General features: G+C 38.6%; 1 protein-coding gene across 2 annotated transcripts; it reads left to right on the top strand.

Annotated features, from left to right (window-relative positions):
* Positions 1–50: 50 nt before the first annotated feature.
* Positions 51–15,717, top strand: RNMT (RNA guanine-7 methyltransferase). Of its 2 annotated transcripts, none has more exons than XM_046928007.1 (11): positions 51–99; positions 889–1,148; positions 2,666–2,798; positions 4,035–4,157; positions 5,616–5,731; positions 6,828–7,009; positions 7,593–7,757; positions 8,734–8,851; positions 10,979–11,080; positions 12,167–12,200; positions 13,876–15,717. In XM_046928007.1, the coding sequence occupies exons 2-11, from the start codon at positions 912–914 to the stop codon at positions 13,911–13,913; spliced, it is 1,248 nt and encodes a 415-aa protein (XP_046783963.1). In that variant the 5' UTR covers positions 51–99; positions 889–911; the 3' UTR covers positions 13,914–15,717. The 2 variants fall into 2 exon arrangements, with proteins under 2 accessions (XP_046783963.1, XP_419132.1); XM_419132.8 differs by having other exon boundaries at positions 869–1,148.
* Positions 15,718–23,818: the final 8,101 nt, after the last annotated feature.

Here is a 23,818-nt window from a genome sequence, read left to right as displayed (position 1 = left end):
CGCGCGCGTGCGCAGTGTCGTCTTCACCCCCCCCCGGATGTGACGTCTCCGCGGTAGAGGCGTCACTTCCGCAAACAGGATGGCGGAGGGCTGTGCTGGGTGAGTAGCGCGCGTCTTTCTCAACGGCCTGGCGGTGGGGGCGGGCAGGTAGCAGTGCGGGGAGACAGGCGGCCGTTGGGCCCTGGGCCTGGCGGTCAGCCGGGAGCCGCGCCGCTGCGAAAGTAGCTTCTACAGCTGCCTGGTTCGGGAGCGTGGGCCCTGCTTGCTAAGGGTGCTGTGGGGAGGGCTGGAGCCTCGGTGAGCCCTGTGGCAGCGATGTGCTGCACTGCACGTGGGGTTAGGAGAGTATAGACGCAGCTGAGGGCTCCTGGTGTTAGTGGAGACATCGTGGGTACTCTTGGCAAAGTTCAGAACCCATCATTGACGTTGAAAATTCCTTTCTATAAAACATCCTGTTTTCTGTGTTTGATGGAAATGACGTGACGTTAAAAGGTAAGCTCACTAATTTGAAGCATTCCGTTGGTTTGTGTTTCTAAATATAAAGTGGCTTGTAGGTTAGGTTCTGGAGGGAAGAGGGTGGTTATGGTCTCAAACCCAATGGAAGTTTGCAGGTTAATCAAGAAAGATAACTGTGGAAGACTCATGCGTGAAGGATAAAGCTTTACCTACGTTTGTTCTTACTGTAATGAGAGTACTTTGAAATTCCATGTATTTTATTACAGCTATGCAAATCTGAAGTCTGCGCTGCGCGTTGTTTGTGACAAAGGCATGTGTTAGTTTTATAATGGTAGTAGTATGATGGAAGATCATTCGTGTAATCGGGAGAGTGTTAAATTCAGTGCTAACAGTAGATCTTTTTTCTCTGTAGTTTTTTATTTTGATCAACAGGTAGGGAGTTTAACCTGTCAAAAATGGCTGACTTAACCAAGACTGAAGAAAAGGAAGTAGAGAAGAGTTTGGATGAAGAAGTGGAGAGAACGTCTCATGCTTCAGAGACAGATTCAGGTGTCAATTTGGAAGGCAATAGCTCAACTTCAGGTACAGCGCACTCCACTGAAAATGAGAAAAAGCTTGCTAGTGGTGATCAGGGCAGTGGCCTGAAAAGGAATATAGCAGATGTTGAAGATGAACCTCCTAAGAAAGTTCCGGTGAGTATTGTTCATTTTAACAGAATGTCAGTGTGAACTTGTGGGTAGCTTTGTTGCAGTATAGTGGGTGCAGAAGTTATGCTGGACTTAAAGAAGAGAAAGAGGGTCAGTAGAAGTCAGTGTGTTTTGTATGCTGAGTTATTCTGTATGTTATTCTAGTTATCTGTGCGTGAGAGGTTCGTCCCTAAGATAATTTGTCCTTTCACTTCCTGAATAAAATATTGTAAAACTTAGAAAACTCTAGGAAGTGCATCCTCTTCAGTATGGTTTGTTAACAAACCGAAAGGTTTGGAGATGCTTTCTCTTGTTTCTTTTGTGTTTGTCCCCTTTCTGCTTTAGACTATGTAGGAGCAGCAGAAAATATTTGCCTTCCTGACTGAAGGGTGAAAAGGAGAAGCAGTCTTTTATATAAGTCTGTCTCTTATTGTGTACGGGTTTGTAGAAAATAATGCTGTTTTCTCATCTGGTCTAATTTTAACCCCTGGAAATATTTAAATGCAACTTTAAAATCTTTTCAACCTAATGCTTTGTTTCTCTGTTTGTAATTTTTACTACATTTTAATTTAAGCAGTCTGGGAAAGTAATACCCTTTGTTGTGGTAGAAGCACCCTTTCATCTTTTTAATGGAGTTCATTTGGGATCAGGTTTAGATGGACAAATAATACATTGCTCTTGTGTAGCCTAAGGGTGTAGATAAGTGATTACACAGAAAGCAGCTGCCAACAATCGGGATGTTACTGTAGTTTTCTACTTGTGGTTGCAGCAGCTGAGAGGCCTTGATGGATTATATGTATGTGGCTCACATGCTTGTCAAAGTCACCTTCAGCAGCTATTCAGCAGGCTATCTGTGCTTTTCCTAAAAAAGACTAGAAAGGGACAAAATATTTGTTAGTCTCAGTCAGGCAAGTGAGGTAATAAATAAATGATGAGGTTATACTGTTCTGAACAAGGAAGTCTGTGTACATGCTTAAGATTTCTAAAATGGCATGAAACACTGAAGAACTAATGTAGCACGTTGAAGTCTGTGAAACCTCCTTTTCCCTTAAGTAATTGCTATGTCAATGATAAGGTATCAGGGTGTTGACTTTTGTTGTGAATTACTGTTGGGAGGGCTTTCCACTGCAATGTAAACTGATAGTGGCTAGAATTCTGTGGCATGTTTGTGAGTTTTGACTGAGAATTCTTTGGTTTGTTTGTCCACTTAGGTGCTTTTGTGCTTCACAGAATTTCTGTTGGTTCTCAGTTGGTTCTCTTATTTTATTTATAATCTGATTTTTTCACACGCTGTGTATACAACTGAAGATTGTTTTTAAGATGAAGAGATGTTTAGAGCTGCAGATAGAGCTTGACAGCTCTAATATGTAGCTATAGAATGCTTTTGAGTATCATATGGGACTTTTATTTTCAGCTTGTTATGGTAAGGCTAAACCAGAGATATTTCTACAGCTAGATAAATACTAAATGGGATACTGTCACCAAGTCATTATTCTCTTTCATACTGTTCTTTCTCTCTACAGAGTGAGGCAGGCCATGGGCAAGCTGTAGCTGCACATTATAATGAGCTTCAAGAAGTTGGGTTGGAAAAACGCAGCCAGAGTCGCATATTCTACCTCCGAAACTTTAATAACTGGACAAAGAGTGTCCTCATTGGTAAGTTTTCTCACCTAATTGCTTAGACTTTAATGAAATGTTTTATTTTTCATACTATTATTTTTCATACTATTTGAAAAGAGAAAGGGACGGCTTTGAATCATAAATAATCTGTGTGAAATTGAGCTTTTATTGCTATTTGAGTCTGTCTCAATCGATTTCTAAACTGTATTCTCAAAACAGTCTGTCCTTAGGTCTTGAACACACAAAGTAAATACTTTTTGTTACCAAAGTCAGCTGTTTAAAACGATGAAAAACTAGAGAATTTGATTCTTAAAGAAGCAGCTGCTTTTTACATAAAGCAATATCTGTTGTCCACAGATGAGTTTCATCACTCTGGAATTAAAACTTCACATCTTCCAACAAGAGAGAAATTTATCAGCAGAGCATCACAAATTCATGGGGAGAGAGCTATGCTAAGAGATGCTGTCACCACTTGCCTTAGCATGCTGCTTTTCCTTCTGTCTTATTAGAGCAGTTGAAAGCAGTGTTTAGGTTTATGTAAAGCTGTTCCTGAAACCTGTGTTCAACCTTTCAGTCATGATCTATCTCATTAGTATGGCATTACAGCTGTAGTCTCAAAACATTTTGTCTCTTGCTGTGAAGTTGCTAGTGTGTCAGTATATTTTCCTAATACACCAGCCTTAGCACAGAGAGGCTCTAGACAGAGAGGAGATAGAAAAGAGAATGAAATCGGTACATGTTGAGTAAACAGACAGCGAACATGTGGCTAGTGTTATTGCAAGGCCTGGGAAAGACCAGGTGGGGAACATTATGGATGTTTGTAACGTGACTGCAAGAGAAGGTTGTGGCTGACACGTTTAATTGGCTTTAAATCTTTTAGCTTTCACACACTTAAAAATAACATCTGCCTTCACTGTAGTGGTGAAGAAAAGGAACTCTGTTCTCTCCTCATACATGGAGCAGTTGTTCAGTGATGTGCAGTTTTGCTTTTGTTTGCCAAGGAAGTAGTTCAGTGCTCTAGTCACAGACAATGTACAGAATGTACAGAAAATATTTGTTATCTTGTTTATAGTCTTAACAATTTGTGGTTGTTACTTTCATCATTAGTAGTCTCTAGTAAAAGGAGTTAAAGTCTGCAGTGTTAAGAAGACTTAAGGGCAAAGTAAGTTCTTAGATGGTTTAAAATCCTTAAACCCCTTTGGTCCTCTATGGATCTTTGTACAACAGAAGTCACAGAGACCTGTATAAGCATTCTGTCTTTTATTTTCCTAGGGGAATTTATAGACCGCGTACGACAGAAAAAGAGTGATATTACTGTTTTGGATCTGGGATGTGGCAAAGGTGGAGACTTACTGAAATGGAGAAAAGGCAGAATTAAAAAACTTGTCTGTACTGGTAAGAAGACACAATAACTTTCTGGGGAAAATTTACTGGTGTTATGGGAAAAATAAGCACATCTCCAGTCATGTATTGTTTCCTTTTTTACAGTATGCCCCAGAGTGCATACCCCTCTTGTCAAAAAAGCTTCTTTTGTATATTAACTTGAAGCCATTTATTTGATTGCCAGCATACACAGAATATTAATAGTTCTTATAATTATGAAATTCCAGTTCAACTCTTAAATAAAAACTAGTATCACGTTGTTATCACAGATTGTCTTAGGTGAAATGTAATATGGGAGAAGAGGCTGACATTTTGCATTTTGTGTTTTCTCCCATATTTATTATCCTGTAGTATTTTTGAACTGTTATGAAAATATGCATTAAAAAAAATGAACAAACCCTACAATGTTGTGACTACAATATTCAACACTTGGATATTGTAGTCAGTTTTGGATATTGTAGGACTCAGAAAGGGGAAGAGCTGAAAGTTGATTAAATAAGTTTTTTAATAGTTTGCTTAGGTATTGGAAAGTTGATATATCTTCCCTTCTTTCAGAAAGCATTCCAGGTATAATCAGTCAGAGGAAACATTGCTTTGTTTCAAATGTAATATGTACCAAAATTTCATACAGTTCCTTTCTTGAGAATTATTCTGAGTATTCTACATTTTATAGGTCTTTGCTGCCTTTCTTTTTCAGTTGGAAGCCTTCAAATACAGTCAGTGAATTTGCTTACAGGGACCTTAAGTAAATTATCAATTGCGCATTGCTGGTTTTAAAATATCTCCAAAGTGTCATTAATCAGTGAAACTCTGCCTGTGAAGGAAATAGCCTTAAAAGGAAAAATAATCCCTGATTGTATTTATTTGTGATATATACTCATATTTCAACATTGTGTGTATTTGTAAAAAGGTAAAGAGCTTTCAGTATTGAGTGAAAAATGCCTTGAATCTTTACTGATTTTGCTAATCCAAACTAGACAGATAATGCTTGCAGCACTTAGTATATCCATCACATGAAATTTTGAAAGCTTTCTTTGCACTCATGAGGATGGGAGCTTTCTAAAATCATAGAATCCTTGGAGTTGGAAGAGACCTTTCAAGGCCATCTAGTCCAACTGCCCTGCATTTTCCTTATATCTAACCTGAATCTACCCTCTTCGAGTTTGGAGCCATTTCCCCTTGTTCTGTCACCACAGAACCTGCTAAAGAGTCTGTCCCCTTCTAAAATCTTCTGGCTACAACTTCTGTCAGCATTGAAGACAGAAAATGAACAGAAGTTGTAATCTCAAATACTACCTGCAAATGAAATTTTCTCTACAAGCTGGGCATAAAACTTCATATCAGACTATAACTGGAGATCAGCTTTAATTTGTGTCTTTATGACTTTGCAGTGTTGCAGTAATCATTCTAGTTTTCTTGTCTGGGGTGAAGTTTACAGATCTCTTTATTTTTAACAATCTCTCCCTATAGATATTGCTGATATTTCTGTGCAGCAGTGCAAGCAGCGATATGAAGACATGAAAGCCCGATGCCGCTATAATGAACGTATTTTTGATGCAGAATTTATACAGGCAGACAGTACCAAGGTACAAATATGGATTACAATATGACATCTAACATTCTTTTGTTCAGCCAATGTAGGAAGTGATAGTAGTGCTGTAGTACCCAGGTGTTGTTTTGTATTTCTAAATCAGATTGTTGTACTATTGGGAGCTCTGGGGTCCAGCATGAGATAGTGAAAACTGTGTTGGTGACTCTGTTTTCATGCTGGAGTGAATAAGGGGCACTTTGTAATTTGACTTGTACAGGGTGTTTTGCACATTGCTGTAATTTTTTTTTCCTAGTAGCATTTTAATTACTGTAATATTTATCTTCCCTGAGTGAGGAAGTGAATGAGAAGCCTGAGAGGGAAGAGAAACTGAGCTAGAACTGCCAAGTATGAAATATTATGTATGAAATGCATATCATGGGCCCTGGAGAGACTTTTCTTGCTGCTCTGTTTTTTATGATTGCTGCTCATACTGCAGCCTGAAAAGAGAAGCTGGAAAACTGCTGGAGTGCATGGCCAAACTGTACACATTTCAAGAGCTCCCTGTTCTCCAGAGTTACTAGTTACTTAGATTAAAGAAAGAGGGGTATGTAATTATATATGTATGTATCCAAAAATACAAACAAATGCAATTTAGTTGGCATGAAAATTGCTATATTTAATAGAACTCCTCCTCCAATAATATATGTAATGGGTATTTTCCTAGCAAAAGGAATGTCAGTTGTCATTACAGAGACATAGTAAACCGAAAGCATGTTTTGTTATGATGATTGTTTCTGTCCAAACTGTGTATGGTTATGAAACCCTAAGCAGTAAATTATCTCTGGAAATTTCTAGGGAACTGTGGCTTTTCAGATGTAGTGATGTAGTTATTTGATGACATGAGGAGAATTTTAGGATGTAATTCTTTTATGATGATAACAAGTTTTCTGTGTTGTCAGTGAGCTTTTTCTTCCTCTTAACTTTTTGGTCTTGTTTTGGTTGAACTTGTGAAGGAGTAGATATTAAGTGACTTGAAAGAATTATGGGAGTAGTATATTTTGCTAGAAGACTGACATGAATCATGCTTGTTTATGTAGCTTTTGTCACAGTTTTTTTTTCCTTCTTTTTTTTCCCCTTCTTTTTAATTTCAGGATCTTCTGTCTTCCAAATACAGTGATCCAGACACACGCTTTGACATTTGCAGCTGTCAGTTCGTTTACCATTACTCATTTGAGACATATGAGCAGGCTGACATGATGCTTAAAAATGCCTGTGGGAACCTCTCTCCTGGAGGTTATTTCATTGGCACAACTCCAAATAGCTTTGAGCTTGTGTAAGTGCTTTTTTAGCCTGTTAATCTTTAAAAAGTCTGTGAAGTATTGTCAAGTCATAGTTGTTCTTACATTGCTCTGATATGCTTGTGCAAACAAAACTGAAATTTTTGCAACGGTTTTGGATTCTAGTCAGGAAAATCTCTCTGGTTAACTTAAACAGGTAAACTTCTACTGATTCTTGTCTCTGGTACCCATGGCTGTTCTGGAGTCAGCATGGATCTTCGTACACAAACCTTTGGTAGTGACTTAATGGCAAAATAGCTGCAGCCCAGACAGTAGCTGTCAGGTTTTACTATAGTAATACCAATAAACATGCTCTGAGCCTGTAGACTGTGCCTGGGCTGAAGATTCTTCTGGATCTATATGGTCCTTGGTATACTGTAGAGGAATGATAAACTTTTAAAATATAGTACACCTCTTCATTTCATTTCATTTTCATTGCTTTATTGAATGCAGGATGTGGGAAAGTACAGAAAATACTGAACAAGGTGAAACTGGGGAAAAAACATTCTGAGGTCTCATGTGCATTGTTTTCTCCATAAAATTAAAAACAAGTCAATTACTCTTTATCTCGTTTTATAGAAAACGACTTGAAGCTTCAGAAACAAACTCATTTGGGAATGATGTATACAATGTAAAATTTGAGAAGAAGGGAGAATATCCTTTGTTTGGCTGCAAATACGATTTCCACTTAGAAGAAGTTGTTGATGTCCCCGAGTTCTTGGTTTATTTTCCGTTACTGGAGGAGTAAGTTGAATTTTGAATTCATTATATAATGATAGCAGCAAAACAACGTAAGCATTTATATAGCTTGTGTATTTCTGCAAATCATTGCAGAGAATCTTATTTTGTCTTTCTTAGGTTTTCAGTTCTTTGTTTTTTGTTGTCACTCTAAATGAAGAGTTTTCTTGGATTTCTATCCAAGACTGTAATCTAGCATCTGTCCATTGCTCTCATCTGAAGGTGCTCTGGGCAGTGGCTGCAAAGACTTATCCTGGATCTTATATAGGAATTTCTGTACCTGATGTGTTTGATCTTGCTTGTCTTTTCCAACCTCTGGTTGAATGTTCATAGTTTTTTTTCCTTCTTCTAAGTCTTTTTCTGTGAGCATACATTTTGCAGTTACCACTGCAGGAGTTCACATTGGCCTTTCCCAGTCTGTCGTCTTCTGAGATACTGACAAATGTTTCCATGTTGTTTTTTTTTTTCCCTCTGCCATTCAAGCTGAATATGAACATAAAGCAACGTTGAGCTTTCTCTTCAAATGTGTGTATTTTCACACACTTTGTTTGCAGTTCTCTATGAAGAGTATAAGCATTAGTCGCTAATGCCTGTAGCTTCAGTGTTGTATAACAACAGTGTAAACATACAATCAAGATGTAAGGCACTAAATATAGTAGAAAGAGGATTCCTTAATACATACATCATAGCTGGTGTGGCAGATGTTGATTACTGACTTGAGTCGTGGAGATGTTTTTCTGTTGAAATGTTTATGATGACTTCTGTATAGATTTTTGTTGTTTAATTTAGAAAAGAAAAAGTACACTTTATGATGACAATGCAGTTATTTTCATCCAAATGAGTTTACTAAACGATGAATTCTAGAAAGATTGTAATCCCAGTGAATACCATAAGATGTCACTGTGGCTTAAAATGGTTCCTTTGAAAATAAAGCTACAATAATTTTATTAATGCATTACAATTATTACAATTATTTTGACAGGATGGCAAAGAAGCATGGTATGAAGCTAGTTTACAAAATGACATTTCGAGAATTTTATGAAGAAAAAATCAAGAACGAGGAGCATAAGATGCTGCTAAGAAGAATGCAGGCCTTGGAGGTAAATGTGGAGTTAACATCTTTTTTTTTTCTTTTTTTTTTTTTTTTCCAAATAGTATTTTATATCTTGTTAATTATTTGTGAAATAACTGAAATTCCTGTTGTGAATGTTATGCAATTAAGTAAGGACCACCAATAAAAGTACTGAAATCCTGTGGCTGAAAAGGGTGATTATAGTGAGTTAATCTTGGCTGGCTGACAGATGCCCACCCTGGTGGTTTCTCTCTTCCCTTCTTAACATGACCATGACTGAGTTTAAAAAAAAAAAAGAAAAAAGACAAAAAAGTTCATGGTTTGAGATAAAGACTCAAACCGTGAACCTTTTTGTCTGAAAGATTGCTTACCAATTGTCATCACTGGCAATCCAGACTCAACTTAGGGAAGATTAATTTACTGAAAATTAAAAAAGAAAAAAAGTATGGTGGGAAATGAAGATACACCCCATCGACCCTTTCTTCTCTGGCTCAACTTCACTCCTTCGTTCATGTTTATTCCCCTTGATAGAGTGGCTTCGGAGGATGAGGACTGTGGTCATTCCGTAACAGCTCCTCTCTGCTGCTCCTTCTTCCTTACACTTTTCCCTCCCTCCACTGAGGGTCCTTCTTATAGGCTGCAGTTTTAAAGAACTCCAGCGTAGGTCCATTTGATGGGTTGAAATGCTTTAGGAATACTTTGAAACCTAACTTCTCCAGCATAGGCGCCTCTCCTGCATGGGCTGCAGCTTCCTTCATGGATTATCCACCTTGTTGTGGTGTGGAGTCCTACACTATTTGCAGCATGGATACCTGCTCCTATGCCTGCAACAAGGGATGATTCAGTTTTAAGCGGTCTGCCAGGGAGCAGCCTGCTTCACCTTGGTCTTCTCTGTGGGCTTCAGGGGGATATGCCTTCAGTGCTCCTGCCTTCTTCTCTGACCTTTGTGTCTGCACCTGATAGAGCAATTCAGTTTTGTAGATAAAAGTTTAGTTTTGAAACAAGTTTTCATTTTTATTAAGTAGTAAGTAGAAGCACATGTTTACTGGTGTTACTTGACCAGGCATGTTGGTTTCTGTAATTTTGCACAAAAACACAAGGTTCGTGCCTGTTATCACACCGAAGGAACTGCAATCCATATCTTCTTCAACAGCGAAGCTGAAAGTTAGGCCTATGTGCAAGAAGTACTGATTGAAAATCAGAAACTAATCTTTGTAGGAAGGAAAGGAAGGCTGTGTTTATAGCGAGAAAAATAAAAGAAACTTAACTGTAACTGAGTTTATATTTTTGTCCAGTGTTCTTGCTTTTTATCCTGGATGAGGGTAGCAGCTTATGAGGAGCTTTTTAATGTAATCTCTGAGGCTTTGGACTTAGTCATGGTTCCCTATGCTTCCCTCTTCCCATCAAATGTCATTTTTTTTCAGCATAAAGCTATCTAGTTGAGTATGTGGTGACATATTAAGCTTAGTCATGTGGGCTGTAAGTAGACTTCACTGCCTTTGTTGACTCTAAAGCAGATGGTGTTTATAGTGCCCGTAACATGGCAACAGACCATCTTATATATCAGCATCTTAGAAAAGTGAGAATTGTCTTCAGTTACTGGCTATGTCCAACTGAAGACAACAGTGTTAAGTGTAGGCTGCTTTGCAGTAACAGGTCTCCCTAATAAGTATATCCTAGTTCTGCAGAAACAGGTGTGTAATACTGGTTATAGCTCCTGTGTGCTATTGAGGCACTTTAAGCATTCTGCTTGAAGTCGTATAGTTACTTTGTTTTCAGTAGTTCTACTTCAGATGAGTTGTCTGATCAAAATTGTCAACTCCATCAGTTGCTGTCCTGAAGGAGTGTGTATCTAGTTTGTGTTCATAATGAGCTATACGCAGAACATAATTTTTATTGCTTATTCTGTCTGCCCTTTTTCAGACATGCAGTGGATAGAAGTTAATTTATAAATCCTGAGTGTTAGATTTTCTGGGAAAGCAGGCAAGTATTGGACCTGATCAGATAGGTGTTTTAATGCAAGGATGTAAATGTAAGATATTTTAGTAATTAATGACCTCCATTTTGGGCCATATTGTTGTAAACCCTTGCCTGATATGAATAGTGTATCATGTACCAAATTAATATTTTTTTCTTGTTTTTCTGTTTTCTACAGCCATATTCTACTTTTGGTGATTCCAGGCTTGCCTCTGATAAACCTGATGATTATGAGCATGCGAAAGAGTTTATCAAAGATGGCAAGGCAAAGTTACCATTGGTAAATACTCTCTCACCTGGTGTCTAAATCGAGACTGTAATCTTAGAGATGTTTGGTACCTTCTTCATTTCAACTGCAGTTAAATTTGTGTGAATCTTCAACTCATGTTCTGAATATGTACTTCTTTTACTGTATATATAAACATCCCACGTCGAGTGGGAGAAGAAACCTGCTCTCAGCATTTGAAATGCAAAAATTACAAAAAGAAAGTTACCTCTTTTAGGAAACAAAGCTTAAGAGCATGAGAATGGCTGAGTCAGACCAAAGATCTCTATTGCCTGATACTCTTTTAACAGTTGGCCAGTAGCTGCTGACTGGGAAGAAGAGTAAAAAGAAAGAGTGTAAGTGCTATGTTACCTAAACAAGTCTTTTTTAAAATGATTTTTAAAAGATGAGTTGTTTGATCAGCGTTGGTTGGTAGGTAGTGTACTGGTTAAATAAAGCCCCAAATGAAAGCAAAAAAAGATCTTCTTCCTTCTTACCTTGTACTATTAATTGGTAGGGTAAATGGTAACAGCTTTTTACTTGTTTCCACTTCTGCCATGCTTTCATCTGAAAGACAGGATGAGAAGTCTGCCTGGCAGATTTTTTTATTTTGTTTTGTACAACACATGAACTGGCTTGGGGGTTGGTCTGCAAATTGTGCTTTTGTGGTGTGGACGGAGGTGGAGGCTGGCAATATTCCTGGGGAATATGGCAGTCCTTTGGCACAGGGCCTCTCCTTGGCTTCTACACGAGTGCTGGGCAGCTTCCACCAGTGAGCAGTTGGGTCACACTGACCTGCAGTGTTAGACCCAGTGTGCCCCTGCATTGTAGAGGCACCGACCCTAAAAGTCTGGTGTTCTTTTCTGCTATACCTGTGTAACGTAAGTGTTTTCCATTATCTGGGCTATCTCAGTTCCCCATCATCCTAGTTAGCGTAGTTGTATATATCTGTGATCTACAGTAATGCCCATCTAGTGCCTGAAAAGCCATCTAACGTGAGTGGTTAGAAGTTGGTCTGTGAAAGATTGATTACCCTGAGTTAAATATGTGTTTAATTGTTTCCTCATTTTTTGTTTGAACTGTTTTTGTATCCTCTTCTAGGGAACACTGAGTAAATCTGAATGGGAAGCAACAAGTAAGTATTGTATTGGTACATAATATGTAAGTATTGGTGTTAACTGATAGACTGCTGTAGAAAGCATGATAAAATAGACTGTCAATTATGGAAGAAAATGCAAATTTTAAATGGAACAAGATTTTGTTGTGTTATTTAAGTGCCTGTATATAGATTAGGTAGTGCAAACGTCTCAAGAAATTGGCTGGGGGGAATGCATAAAATAGATTGAAATTTTGCTTTATGTATGTAGCTTCTAGCATGCAGGCTTTTGGGCCAAAAACACTTTGGGGAAGCTTTTTTTTAGTGTATGAAAAGAGGATGCTAGTGTAAATCTTTTAATACCAGAAAAATAATTCTTCAGATATAACACTTAGGTGTACTTGGATGTTATACCATTACCAGACAGCTGGAGAACAAACTGGGAAACATTTGGAACATACATTCATTTTAAAAAAAGCAAGAACAGCTCTGGTTTGGGAAGACTGACTTGAACTTTTTGCCTATAGTAGTTAATATGCTTCAGAAAGAAGCATTTAAAGCATGGATAGTGAAGAGGTGTTTGGATGTTTTATAAAGGGAGAAGTCAGTGCCTCACACAGGAAAGGATACGATGTTATTAAGTACGCTTTGAGTTCTGTAAGGATGTTTCAAGGAAAACATTTGCTATGGATTTTTTGTCAATATTGAAATTTATTAGTGGTGTGATTCATAAGGTAAACATTAACTGAAGCAGTGTAAAAGTGTTATGCAATCTACATATCTAATTGAGAGAGACTTTTTATGCCCCCAGAAGTTCAATGATGACTGTATCTCCAGAGTTCTAGCTTATTTATTCCTGAGAGATTTAGAATCATCAGAAACTCTATTTCAGAAACTCTGGTTCAGAACATAAACACAGCTTGCTCGTTATTTTTGTTTGCATTATTGCTGAGGGATATAAAATAGGCTTGTCTTGAAAGATTTACAGCGTACCAAGGTATCCGTTAAAACAGCTTCTGAGTTTAAGTGGAAATCCATTTATTTTTGAACTCACAGCGCTTTAACGTATCTGTCTGGTATGAAGCATAAGAACTTCTGAAATAGCTGGCATTGATTAAATGCCAAATAAGTATTTTCCAATTTGCTGCTGTGGACTTGTCCATTTCTGAAATTATACTGTTCTGCAGTGGAGAAAATGCCATCTGGCATTTTGAAAATATCATGGACAAAAAAATATTTACAAGAGGAAAATTGAGTTTTGTACTACGGATATATCCACCTTTTAATTGAAAGTGAGGTTGATCATTTGACCCCTAATTGTCATTGCTGCCTGTATAAAGAAGTCTTTAAACTTAGTTGCATGTGATGATTTCTGCACCAGGGAATGTTAATTATGTGTAAAATGGTTGAGTAATTTAAGCAGCACTCACATTTCAGTAGTATCATTAACTGAAGTTGCTGTTGCATCAACACTATCATCTGTACTTAAAATATTTGCCTCTATGCATACTTGAAGCTCTGTCTTGAAAGTATGTCTAAAATCGTGCTGGAATCGAATGCTAGAGATACCTGTTGGGAAACCATGGCAGTTCTTATAGTATCAGCGGTATGTTAATAACTTGTTTGGGCAGAATGTAAAGCAGCTTAAATTTTGAACATTTACATGAGCTGGGGAAGAAAGCTAAAACTTGAAATGCTCCATTTTCTATTCTAGGTATTTACTTGGTATTTGCCTTTGAGAAGCAGCTGTGAAACTTCACATACCGGACTCAAGAGCAAGAAGAGATCATATCCATGTGCAAGTTGGAGCGGTCAGAAATCCATTGTGGCAACTATTTTTTTATTTTTATTTTTTAATTATCAGAAGTGTGCAGGACACTACCAAAAATGAGAGCAAGCTCACGATTCTGAGTTACCTTGCCTGTCTGTGACAGATGGACTTGTGTGTGTATATATAAGAAAGATTCTGAACCAGTCTTTTTAAGCATTTGTAAGCAATCTGAATGCTCTCAAAGCTGATGTTTGAACTTGACAACTTCATGTTAGGAAAAAATGTTTTGTTAGTCTTATGTTTGTGCTTACCAGCCTGATGCTGCACTTTCTGAAGTTGATGGAAAATGACGGTTAACTTCAGTGATGCAGAATGAGGGCCTAAATATTGTAATGCAAAGCTCGGTTAGTTCATAATGTGATAGATTCAGACATGTAGGGTATGTCTACATTGCATGCAGAGCTAAGTGACAAACAATACCCAAGTCAGTTTGAGTACTTACGTGCTGTGCTCCAGCCTGCAGTGTAAATCTACCTTAGTGATATTCATGGTGTAGTTTACATGGTAAAGTTTCATGATGTTTTTGGTTGTTTGTTTGTTTGTTTTTTTTTTTTGCTTGCTGATATATAGTGTCACTTCATGGTGCTTCCAAGATTAAACAAGTTTGTTCTGTACAAAGCTGCTCTAAAAGAACTGAATTTCTGAACTTTTAAAAATCTTTACATAGTTTTTCCAAGTACGACTATACAGTAATCAATAACAGCTGCTGAGCTTAAATTACTGAACATTTTCTATTATATTAAAGACTGTCCTGACTTTTTCGTAGTTTTAATGTCTCTTTGAAACTTACTAGACGGATCCTAGGATGTGTCTTGCTTGTTACATAAAATTCCAGATAGGCTTGGCAGAAGAATTAGCTCTTAGTGGTGATGGGGATTTCACTGCAGTCCTTAAAGCATTAAGAACATGATCATGAATTAAAAAGGGAACCTGTATAACAGTTGAGGGTACTGGAAGTTTGCTCTGGTAGGGATGGTTGCGTATGTGCACACACACCATTAGATGTAGGAAGTAATTCCAAAATGAGAGCCAAATATTTTGTTTGGGAATATAAACTCATGCTGTTGATAGACAGAATGATACCTAATTCCTGTCCTACTGTCTGCCACTCTCTTGGAGCTGGCACAAGGATTTCTGGCACAGTGTTTACTCCTCCTTCATCATGCCAGTAGCTACCCACTAGTGAGAAGATGAGTGTTACCTCAGGTTTTTTCTCTCCCTTCTTGAGCTAAGAGATGCTTTTTGATGCTGTTGGCTATTTTAGTTTACATACAGATTAAATGATAGTGTTGATGGTACAGAAGCATTTTTGCAAACCTATAATAAACCTAAGAAAGAACAATGCTATTAAACATTCAGATTATTTGAGTTAGTAGTTGTAGAGCCTTTCCTCTGTAATTAGGTCATACTCTTTCTTCTGACTCTTGATTTTTAATTTTTTTTTTAATTTTCTAGAAGATTATATATAACCTTCACCAAATCAGTAGTATTACAGTCATGAGTTCTACTAAAACTTGTTTTTAAAAAGGTGATTTTATTTTTAATAGAAATAGTACTTAAGAAACTACCTGAAATGTGCCAACACTTAAGAAGTGCTGAAATGTTTCACTGAATTTCTTGTGCACCAAAGCTGTTTTGTTAGATTTCTTATATCAAGTTTCATTTGAAAGTACATAGTTATGCTATTTTGGAAGAAATTAGAATAATAAAAAGGGGAGAAATGCAGTGGAGTGTTTTCCTCTTTTAAGCTCATTTCAGCATACTGGAAAGGAAAGTCATGGAATGGTTGAGATATGGAGGGGCACCTCTGGAAATCTGAACTAACGGTTCCCCCTTCAAGCAGGCAACCTGTGCCATTGCTCGGTCACTCCCATAGTAAAGATGTGTTTGTTTAGATGGCACCTCCTATGTTTCAGTTTGTACCATTTGTCACCAGTCACACCTTATGTATTAGCCACCTTTTTGGCAAGGTCATGCTTCCCCCTTGCCTTGTGTTCATGTGAAGTCCACCAGAACCCCTAGTTCCTTTTCTGCAAATCTGCCTTCCAGCTGGATGGCCCACGGCATGTACTGGCCCCGTCGTTGTTCTTCACCCAGTAGAGGGACTTAGCACTTAACTGAGTTGTGTGAGGTTCCTATTAGCCCATTTCTCCAGCTTGCTGAGCTCCCTCTGAATAGTTGCAGAACCCTCTGGTGTATTCGCCACTCCTCCCAGTTCTGTGTTATTAGCAAACTTGCTAATTTAGGTTGTAGGTTGTACTCTACCCCATCTACATCACTAATGAAGATGTTGAACAGGATTGGACCCAGTATTGACCTCTTCAGTAGACTGCTAGTTACTGGCTCCCAAGTAGGCTTTGCAACCCTGATCACTATGCTCTGGGACTGTCAATGAGTTTTTTTTCCACCTCCTTATATGCATGACCTGACTGTACTTTGCCAGCTTTTTCTATGAGATCTTAGGAGAGACAGTGTCAAAGGTCTTCCTGAACTCTAGGTAGACAATATCCGCTATGCTCGCCTTATCCACCTGGCCAGTCATTTCACAGTTAATCAAATTGGTCAAGCTTAACTTCCTTTTGGTAAATCTCTCCTGACGATTTTCTTATCCTTCATGTGCTGGAATTGGTTTCCAGGATTAGCTGCTCCATTACCTTCCCAGTGATTGAGGTGGGGCAGAGTGGCCTTGATGGGAGTGACACTGGGTTTTACTAGTCTGTGGGTGCCTCTCCTAGTTAAAACGATCATTAAAGGATTATCAAGAGTGGCCTTGCAGTGACACCAGACAGCTCCCTCAGCACTCACAGGGGCATCCCATCAGGGCGTCTAGACTTCATATGTCCTATTTGTTTATATATTCCCTGAACTGGTCCTCTTCTATCATGGGTACATCTTTCTTGTTCCGGTTTTACCCCTGGTCTCTGAGACCTACGGTTTGTGAAAGACAACCTTACTCATAAACACTGAGGCAAAGAAGGCATTCAATTTCTCAGCATTTTTCCTGTCTTCTGTCCCTGAGTCCCCCATCCCATTCAGCAGTGCATCCATGCCAGATTCAATTCAAGTTGGACTTCTGGCCTTTCTAAATGCATCTCTTTTTGCTTGGACAGCGTCTGTTTTCCTGCTAGGTTGCCTATCTCTGCTTCCACTATTTGTATGCATCCTTTTTGAATTTTGCAGGAAACAAATTGCTCATCTGTGCAGGCTCCTTGACGTTCTTCCTGACTTCCTACTTGTTAGGATAGACCACTTCTGAGCTTGTGGGAAAATGATCCTTGAATATTAAACTTGCTTTCATGGGCCTCTCTTTCCTCCAGGACCTTATCCCACAAAACTCTTTCAAGCAGATCTTTGAAGAAGCCACAGTCTGCTCTCCTGAAGTCCAGCATTGTGACCTTGCTTTTCGTCCTCCTCCTTGCTCTCAGGATCCTGAACTCAGCCATCTCATGATCAATGCAGCCAAGGCTGCTTTTAATCTATCCTCATATTCCCAACCAGCCCCTCCTTGGTGAACACAATGTTCAGCAGAGCACTTCTCGCTGGCTCTTCTATTACTTGGGCCAGGAAATTATTAGTACTCTCCAGGAATCTCCTTTTGCTTTTGCCCTGTTGTGTTCGTCCCTCAGATATCAGAGGACCAAGGCCTGTGAATGTGAAACTGCTTCTAGCCACCTGTAGAAAGACTTACCCACTTGTTCTTTGTTGTCAAGTAGCCTCTAGCAAGCACCCCCAGATATGTCCATCAACCTGTCTGCTCTTTAATCTTTACCCATAAGCTCTCAGTTTGCTCACTGTCTGTCCTGAGGCAGAGCTTCATGCATTCCAGCTGTGCTTTTACACAAATGACAACTTTTCTACCTCACCTCATCTTGGTGGCTCATCCTTCCTTAAGGGCCTGTATTCCTCCATTGCAACACTCCACTCATACAATCCATCCTGACAGTCGAGAACTGTATTGGAAACCAGTTGCTCAGTTTGTGTGGAGAGCCAGCATTACCGAAGGATGTTTTTGCTTCCTCAGCCTTGAGAAAAAGCTCTGTAAAGTGGGTGTATGAAAATCCTGTTTTAACTAATTGCTCAGTATGTTCAGGACTGCAGTGCTCTGTATGTACAATGTTGTGTTGACAGAAAGCCAAACATCAGCACTTTCTATTTATGGAGGATTTGATGCTCATGAAAGATGTTTGTTGAGGTATGGATGGAAGACTTGTTCAAAAATCAGGTAATTGGCTGCAAGCAGCTATTGGCCCTAACATTTTTTTCTCCTGTCTCCATTTTTCAAAGAAGCAGTTATAAATTTGTTTCTATGTCCTGCAGCTGAGGTTATATGGTAATGAAGTTAACTGAGCGCTGTTAGTATAGGCAATGGTTTCTTATGGGTCTTAGGATATTCTGCAACCTTACAGAAAAGTGGTGCAACCTTACTGAAACAGCTGCCCAGAGAAGCTGTGGGTGCCTCATTTCTGGAGGTGCTCAAGGCCATGTTGGATGGGGCCCTGGGCAGTTGAGCTGGTGGGGGGCAGCCCTGCCCATGGCGGGGGGTTGGGGCCGAGTGGGCTCTGAGGTCCCTTCCAGCCCAAACCCATCCTGTGGTTCTATGATTCTGTGAAAAAAATAATGACATTAAACACTGTATTTGTGCAGGAAGTGTATCATGCTATAGTCAATTGCTGTTGTATCAATGCTGTATTGTATGAGTTTGCTTTTGTGAATTACAGACCAGTGTGATAAAAATTGCTGCAAAGCACTGAAGCATTTGCTGTGTTTTGTACTTAAGTTTTAATCAAGTGCTTAAGGTGGCCTGCTGCCTGGTAGAGTCTACTTGATTGACTTAAGAAGCTCTCCTTGCTGCAAATCTTACATGTACTCCTGTTACAGTGTTTGAATAGTTTAATGAACACCTCAGTCCTTTGACTAGGAGTGTTTTTCTTTTGAGTCACACTTTCTTTAATAAAGCACTCTCTTCTAATACCAATTTTTATTAAAAAGAGTAATTATATGCTGTCTTCTGATTGCTCAACTGTTTGTAAAGACTTTGAAAACTGTTAATTTGGGAAACACTAAGCTAGGTAGCAATAAATGTAGAACATCTGCAGAGTAATCAGGGGCTGAGGGTGAATTCCACTTTTGCAAGCCACTTATTGCCAAAGCAATAATGCTTCCATGGGGAGAAATGGCTTGTCTAAAATGAAGCAGGATTACTAGTTGTCTTGCAATGTCAGTCCCCAGTGTTCACTGTCTGCTACAAATGGGAGCCTCTGCCTGTAAGAAAGTGAGGAAACATCTGCACTGTTACACGAATACTAATAAGTGTTCTGATTTTTCAGAAATGCACAGAAATCAGGTCATTTAGGTGCCAAAGATATGGTGGAGACAACAGTTGAAGTTTTTGAACAAGAAACCTCAGTTGAGATTTAAAGAAAAAGGTCTGAAATATGAATCTTAGCACTGATGACATTATAAATACCTTGTGATTAACTAAATGCTGTTAAAATAGTTCTTTGCAGCTTGAGTGTGTAGAATTTAACATAGATGTGCTGGTGAAATGGCTTTCCCTTAGCCTCCCTTACAAGATCCCATCACTGTCATAGATTTATGTACTGCCTTGGATGTTTCTGTTATTTAGAAAGCAGATGGAAGACGGAACAAAGCTAACTTGATAAATAAGTTTTTGGTAGGTTATAGGTTTTCTGATGGTAAGTACCATTGAGATGGAAGATGTTGTCTTTTCTTCATTTTATTAAAGCTGGTTCTCAAAACTGTTGCTTTACTATTTGCTTTAATGTGTCTCCCAGCAACTGAAATTTGCTTTCAGAACAGGGTATTTGAATATGTAATGTCTGAATGATTTGCACTGTCAATAATTGAAGCCCAGGGAAAGGATAATGTTTTAGTTCATAGGCCATGATGTTTCAATAGACAGCTTCTTAAGAACTGTGCACTTTCTTAGCCTTATACTGTTGTCTGCATTCACAGAAGTGTTTCTGATGCAGTCTGATAGAAAGTTGTGCTTTTGCTCACCTTTACTTAATTACATACTAATGTCAGTTAAACTAGAAATTCACTGCACGTACTTTGTAGTAGAATGAACATCTCCACAGGCTTCAAAGTAATGACATTCACATTTTCTGGCATAATAGTTTCTTGACTTGCACGTGGATGTCCCATCCTGGAGGCATTCAAGGCCAGGTTGGACAGAGCCCTGGGCAGCCTGACTAGTGGGTAGCAACCAGCTCAAGGTAGGGTGTTGGACCTCAAGGACATTTAAGGTCCCTTCCAACCTAAGCTATTCTATGATTTTTTACTCCTCTTAATTTTTCAGTCTTTTTCATAGTCTTGGAATAAGACTAACCAGCTGATTGGCTGGCTCCCAGCCATATCAGGTTCCTTCTCAGTTTGTACTTACTTGAGTCTAATTTGACGGTGATAGAACTGTTCTGCCTTTAGGCACAAGAACAGTTTTGTTTGCTGGCTTAGAACTTTCCACACTGAATAATCAACACAAAGTCTTGCTTTATATATAAAAAACAGATTTGAAACTTCTGTTTTTCATAGACCAAGGATCAGTATTCTGATTTTTGGCTCAGCTACTAGTTCTGTTGATTTTTGCTTTAAAAGTGGTTTGTACAAAGTAGAACAGTACACCTTATGATGAGCAAATGAGCCATTTTTTCTTTTGAATTTCACTTATTTTCCTTTTCCTCTGTTGTACTCTACTCTGCTATCAAATGCTACACTGACAGAGAAAGTGCTTTTTGTCTTTCCTGTAGGAATTACCAGTTGAATTTTTGTGATTGAGACTTATATGGAGAATGGTATGGGTAGAGCAATACTGATTAGTTGAACTCAACTTTGGAAAATCTTCACCTCTGTTCCTTCATATTGTAGTGTAGAATAATCACTGCCCATTTATCTTGCTTTAAATGAATCTCAATATGTGATGGTCACTGCTTTGAATAATCAGTTCCTGTTAACTGTATGAAATATTTCAATTTCCTGTGTGAAAAGGCCATGAGCCCCCAGGTACAAATAAGTTTTTGACAGAAGTATGCATTATAAATTAATGTAAACATTCTTGGTCTGGTAGCTGAGAAGTTTTCTATAAACTGTCCGTAAAAGGGAAAATATATCACTTTGTAAATAGTTTGAGGAAAATAAAACATGCCCTCATTTTGCTTTTCTTAGCAACTTAACAGCTTAAATCAGGTGAATATTTATACTCATCCTTTCTTGAAGATGTGCTTGTCTCCAGACAATACTGGTGTTTTTGCTTATCATGTTTTCTGCTTTCACAGCTGCTCTTTCCAGCAGCAATCTGGTGTTACAAACCGAAGTGTAAAAACAAAAACAAATTGTTCACAGATGTAGTACCTCTCAGTCATTTAGTGTGAAGAACCTTCCATGTGCATGGAACTAATTCTGATGGATTTAGGGTATTAATATTGCCCACTTCACCAGTGCACGATGACTGTTCCGTGTGGCAGAGAGAAGCTAATTCATACTCAGGATTTCTGTGTTTGAGTTGTGAGGCTAACTGCATCTCTCCTTAACTAATTAGAAAATAGTATACTCCCTGCAGGACATATTTTTCTTCCTTTCAGTAAGAATCCAACCTACGTAATCTTGACTTTGGAGTTAAAGTATTCTAATTCTGTCACACTGAAACTCTTTCTGGATTTAAGCATATTAGATCTGAAAGCATATTCCAATTTGACCAACTGCAAGGTTGAAATATTTATGTAGAGGATTCCTTGACAGGGTTCCTTTCAGATTGTTCACTGAGACTGCAGACTTCATGCAACTCACCTTGTGCTGTGAGGGTAAACTTCGTTCTGTTGTCTGGCTTGCTTGGCGTAGGATTATACAAAAGGCTAGTAGGAATAAAGATCTCAGATCTCTAAAACTGGACAGCAGAGGAGTTTTAAGTATCTAGATTTGAAATTACTATTCCTCCAAACCCACTCAGCAGTTTCTAAATTCCTGTAGAAAACTCCTTTTCTTGCTTTCACCAAATTGAAGGATAGTCTTGCGTCTGCTGTGGTGGAGTCTTTCAGAACCCCGAGCAGTAAGTTTGCTCAAACTGTATTGAATAGAGTATGCATTACCTAGAAGAATCCTTTTTCAGATAGATGTCTGCAAAGAGAGGGGATAGTGAGAGAGTTGAGATGAAGGGGCTGACAGAGAAGAAGAGTGCATTACTTTGCATTACAAAGATTACATAACTCTAGCTGAAATGTACTTTCTCTTCTTTTAGCCGCTGAAATCAGCAATTATGAACTAAAAGGGAGGATAGCTGAAGTGAGTGTGGTGATTTACTAAAGAGTTAAATAAATAATGAAAGAATTTCCCAGACTTGTTTACCTATGCTTAATAAAGTGTGAAATAATGAATTAGGACAAATTGCTTATTAAAAGGCAACAGCTTAGTCGAGGGGATATGTTGTCATGAACTACCAGAATGAAGTGCGGATGTCTTTAAAATTTCAGGTCTGAGCTGAAACCAAAGCTTAGTGATTCGTTTGTAATTGCTTTTGTAATAAGAGTGTGCATCATTTCTACAAGTAACTGACATGTCATTCGGTCCTACTGTAATTAAAAAATGCTAATAAGACATGGCAGGCAGTGCTCTGCTGAGCAATTATACCAATTTATGTAATGACATAAGGCAGGCAGCAGGATGAACGCAGGGTAGATCTGCAAACTACCAGCAAAAGCGCAGAAGTCTGGGAAATACCGAAATAATAGAACTATGTGAGTAGGTAATTGAATTGTGACATCTATTAATACTCTGACAGACAAGAAAAATGCAAAGAGACTCAGCAAAGACTCGGGGATTATTGCACATATCAATATTTGAGGTCTCCTGGATGGATGATTGATATGGCCAGAAGCTGGTTCACAAAGTACAACAGCAGTACTCTGTAGTACTTTAGCACTGTCAAAGAATCACTTAAATGTGTGTGGTGTATTTTCAACTGCTGGCTTTCTGCTTCTACATGTATAATGTGAAGGTTTTCCTGCCTGTACAAAGCACCAGTAGTTGGTAGATCCACACTGGCCTTCTCATCTTGCCATCCTATTCCAATGTGTTCACTTAAGTTCATGCACAGTACTGATGAGATGCTGTGTCTGTAAAATTTCATGTTGCTCTTAACTAGGATGACTTCATCTCAGATCCAGTAGTCCAAGAAATAGAATTAAAGGCTTGCCTTTGCTCTCATTTTCCTAAGGCCATAGGTTTGTGGCTTAGTTCAGTGGACAGCCCTACAAAGAGTCAGACCAAGAAAGTCCCTCTTTTGTGCATCCATTACAGCCTTTGACCAGAACCTTCCTTGTAATATTTCATGGCTCAAATCTGCATTAAATGGAGCACAGAAACCGTGATCTGTGTAGATTGTCAGAAACAGGAGCGCAGCAGGGAAGGGAAAATTTAAGCCACCAAAGATTTCATTCATCCTTTCGACTAAGTGTTATTCCCAGAGCTCCTCTGCGTTCTTCTGCTTATTTCCAGAGACCATTTCACTTTCCAGTTTCTGGTGTTTCCGAAGGAGTGCATGTGAAATTCCGATGCAATCAAGGCATCTTCTGAAAGAGCTGGCCTACTTTTTGCTAGCTGCAGTGTATTTGGCTTGTTAGTGGAACCACTTTATTTTCTTTTGGGGGTTATTGGCAAATCAAGGAGGCAGTTTGAAGTTTTCATCTTTTTTCATCACTGCACAGTTATTCCTTGAAGCTAGTTCACAGATAAACTTGCTCCTTGCTGTTGATTTTGCACAGATGGGCTGTAATCAGAAGGCCAGCTCATCATATCATTTTATTAATTTTGA

Source organism: Gallus gallus, chromosome 2, assembly GCF_016699485.2.
Source record: "Gallus gallus isolate bGalGal1 chromosome 2, bGalGal1.mat.broiler.GRCg7b, whole genome shotgun sequence".
NCBI classification, from domain to species: domain Eukaryota; kingdom Metazoa; phylum Chordata; class Aves; order Galliformes; family Phasianidae; genus Gallus; species Gallus gallus.
The sequence above is the reverse complement of the archived record's forward strand: the minus strand, read 5'-3'. Positions and strand labels throughout refer to the sequence as shown.

Bases quoted from the DNA above. Each gene is read 5' to 3' on its own strand.
- RNMT (XM_046928007.1), top strand. From the start codon at position 912: ATGGCTGACTTAACCAAGACTGAAGAAAAGGAAGTAGAGAAGAGTTTG. The intron at 7,010-7,592 runs GTAAGTGCTTTT...CTCGTTTTATAG, and splicing joins CCAAATAGCTTTGAGCTTGT to AAAACGACTTGAAGCTTCAG. The intron at 11,081-12,166 runs GTAAATACTCTC...ATCCTCTTCTAG, and splicing joins GCAAGGCAAAGTTACCATTG to GGAACACTGAGTAAATCTGA.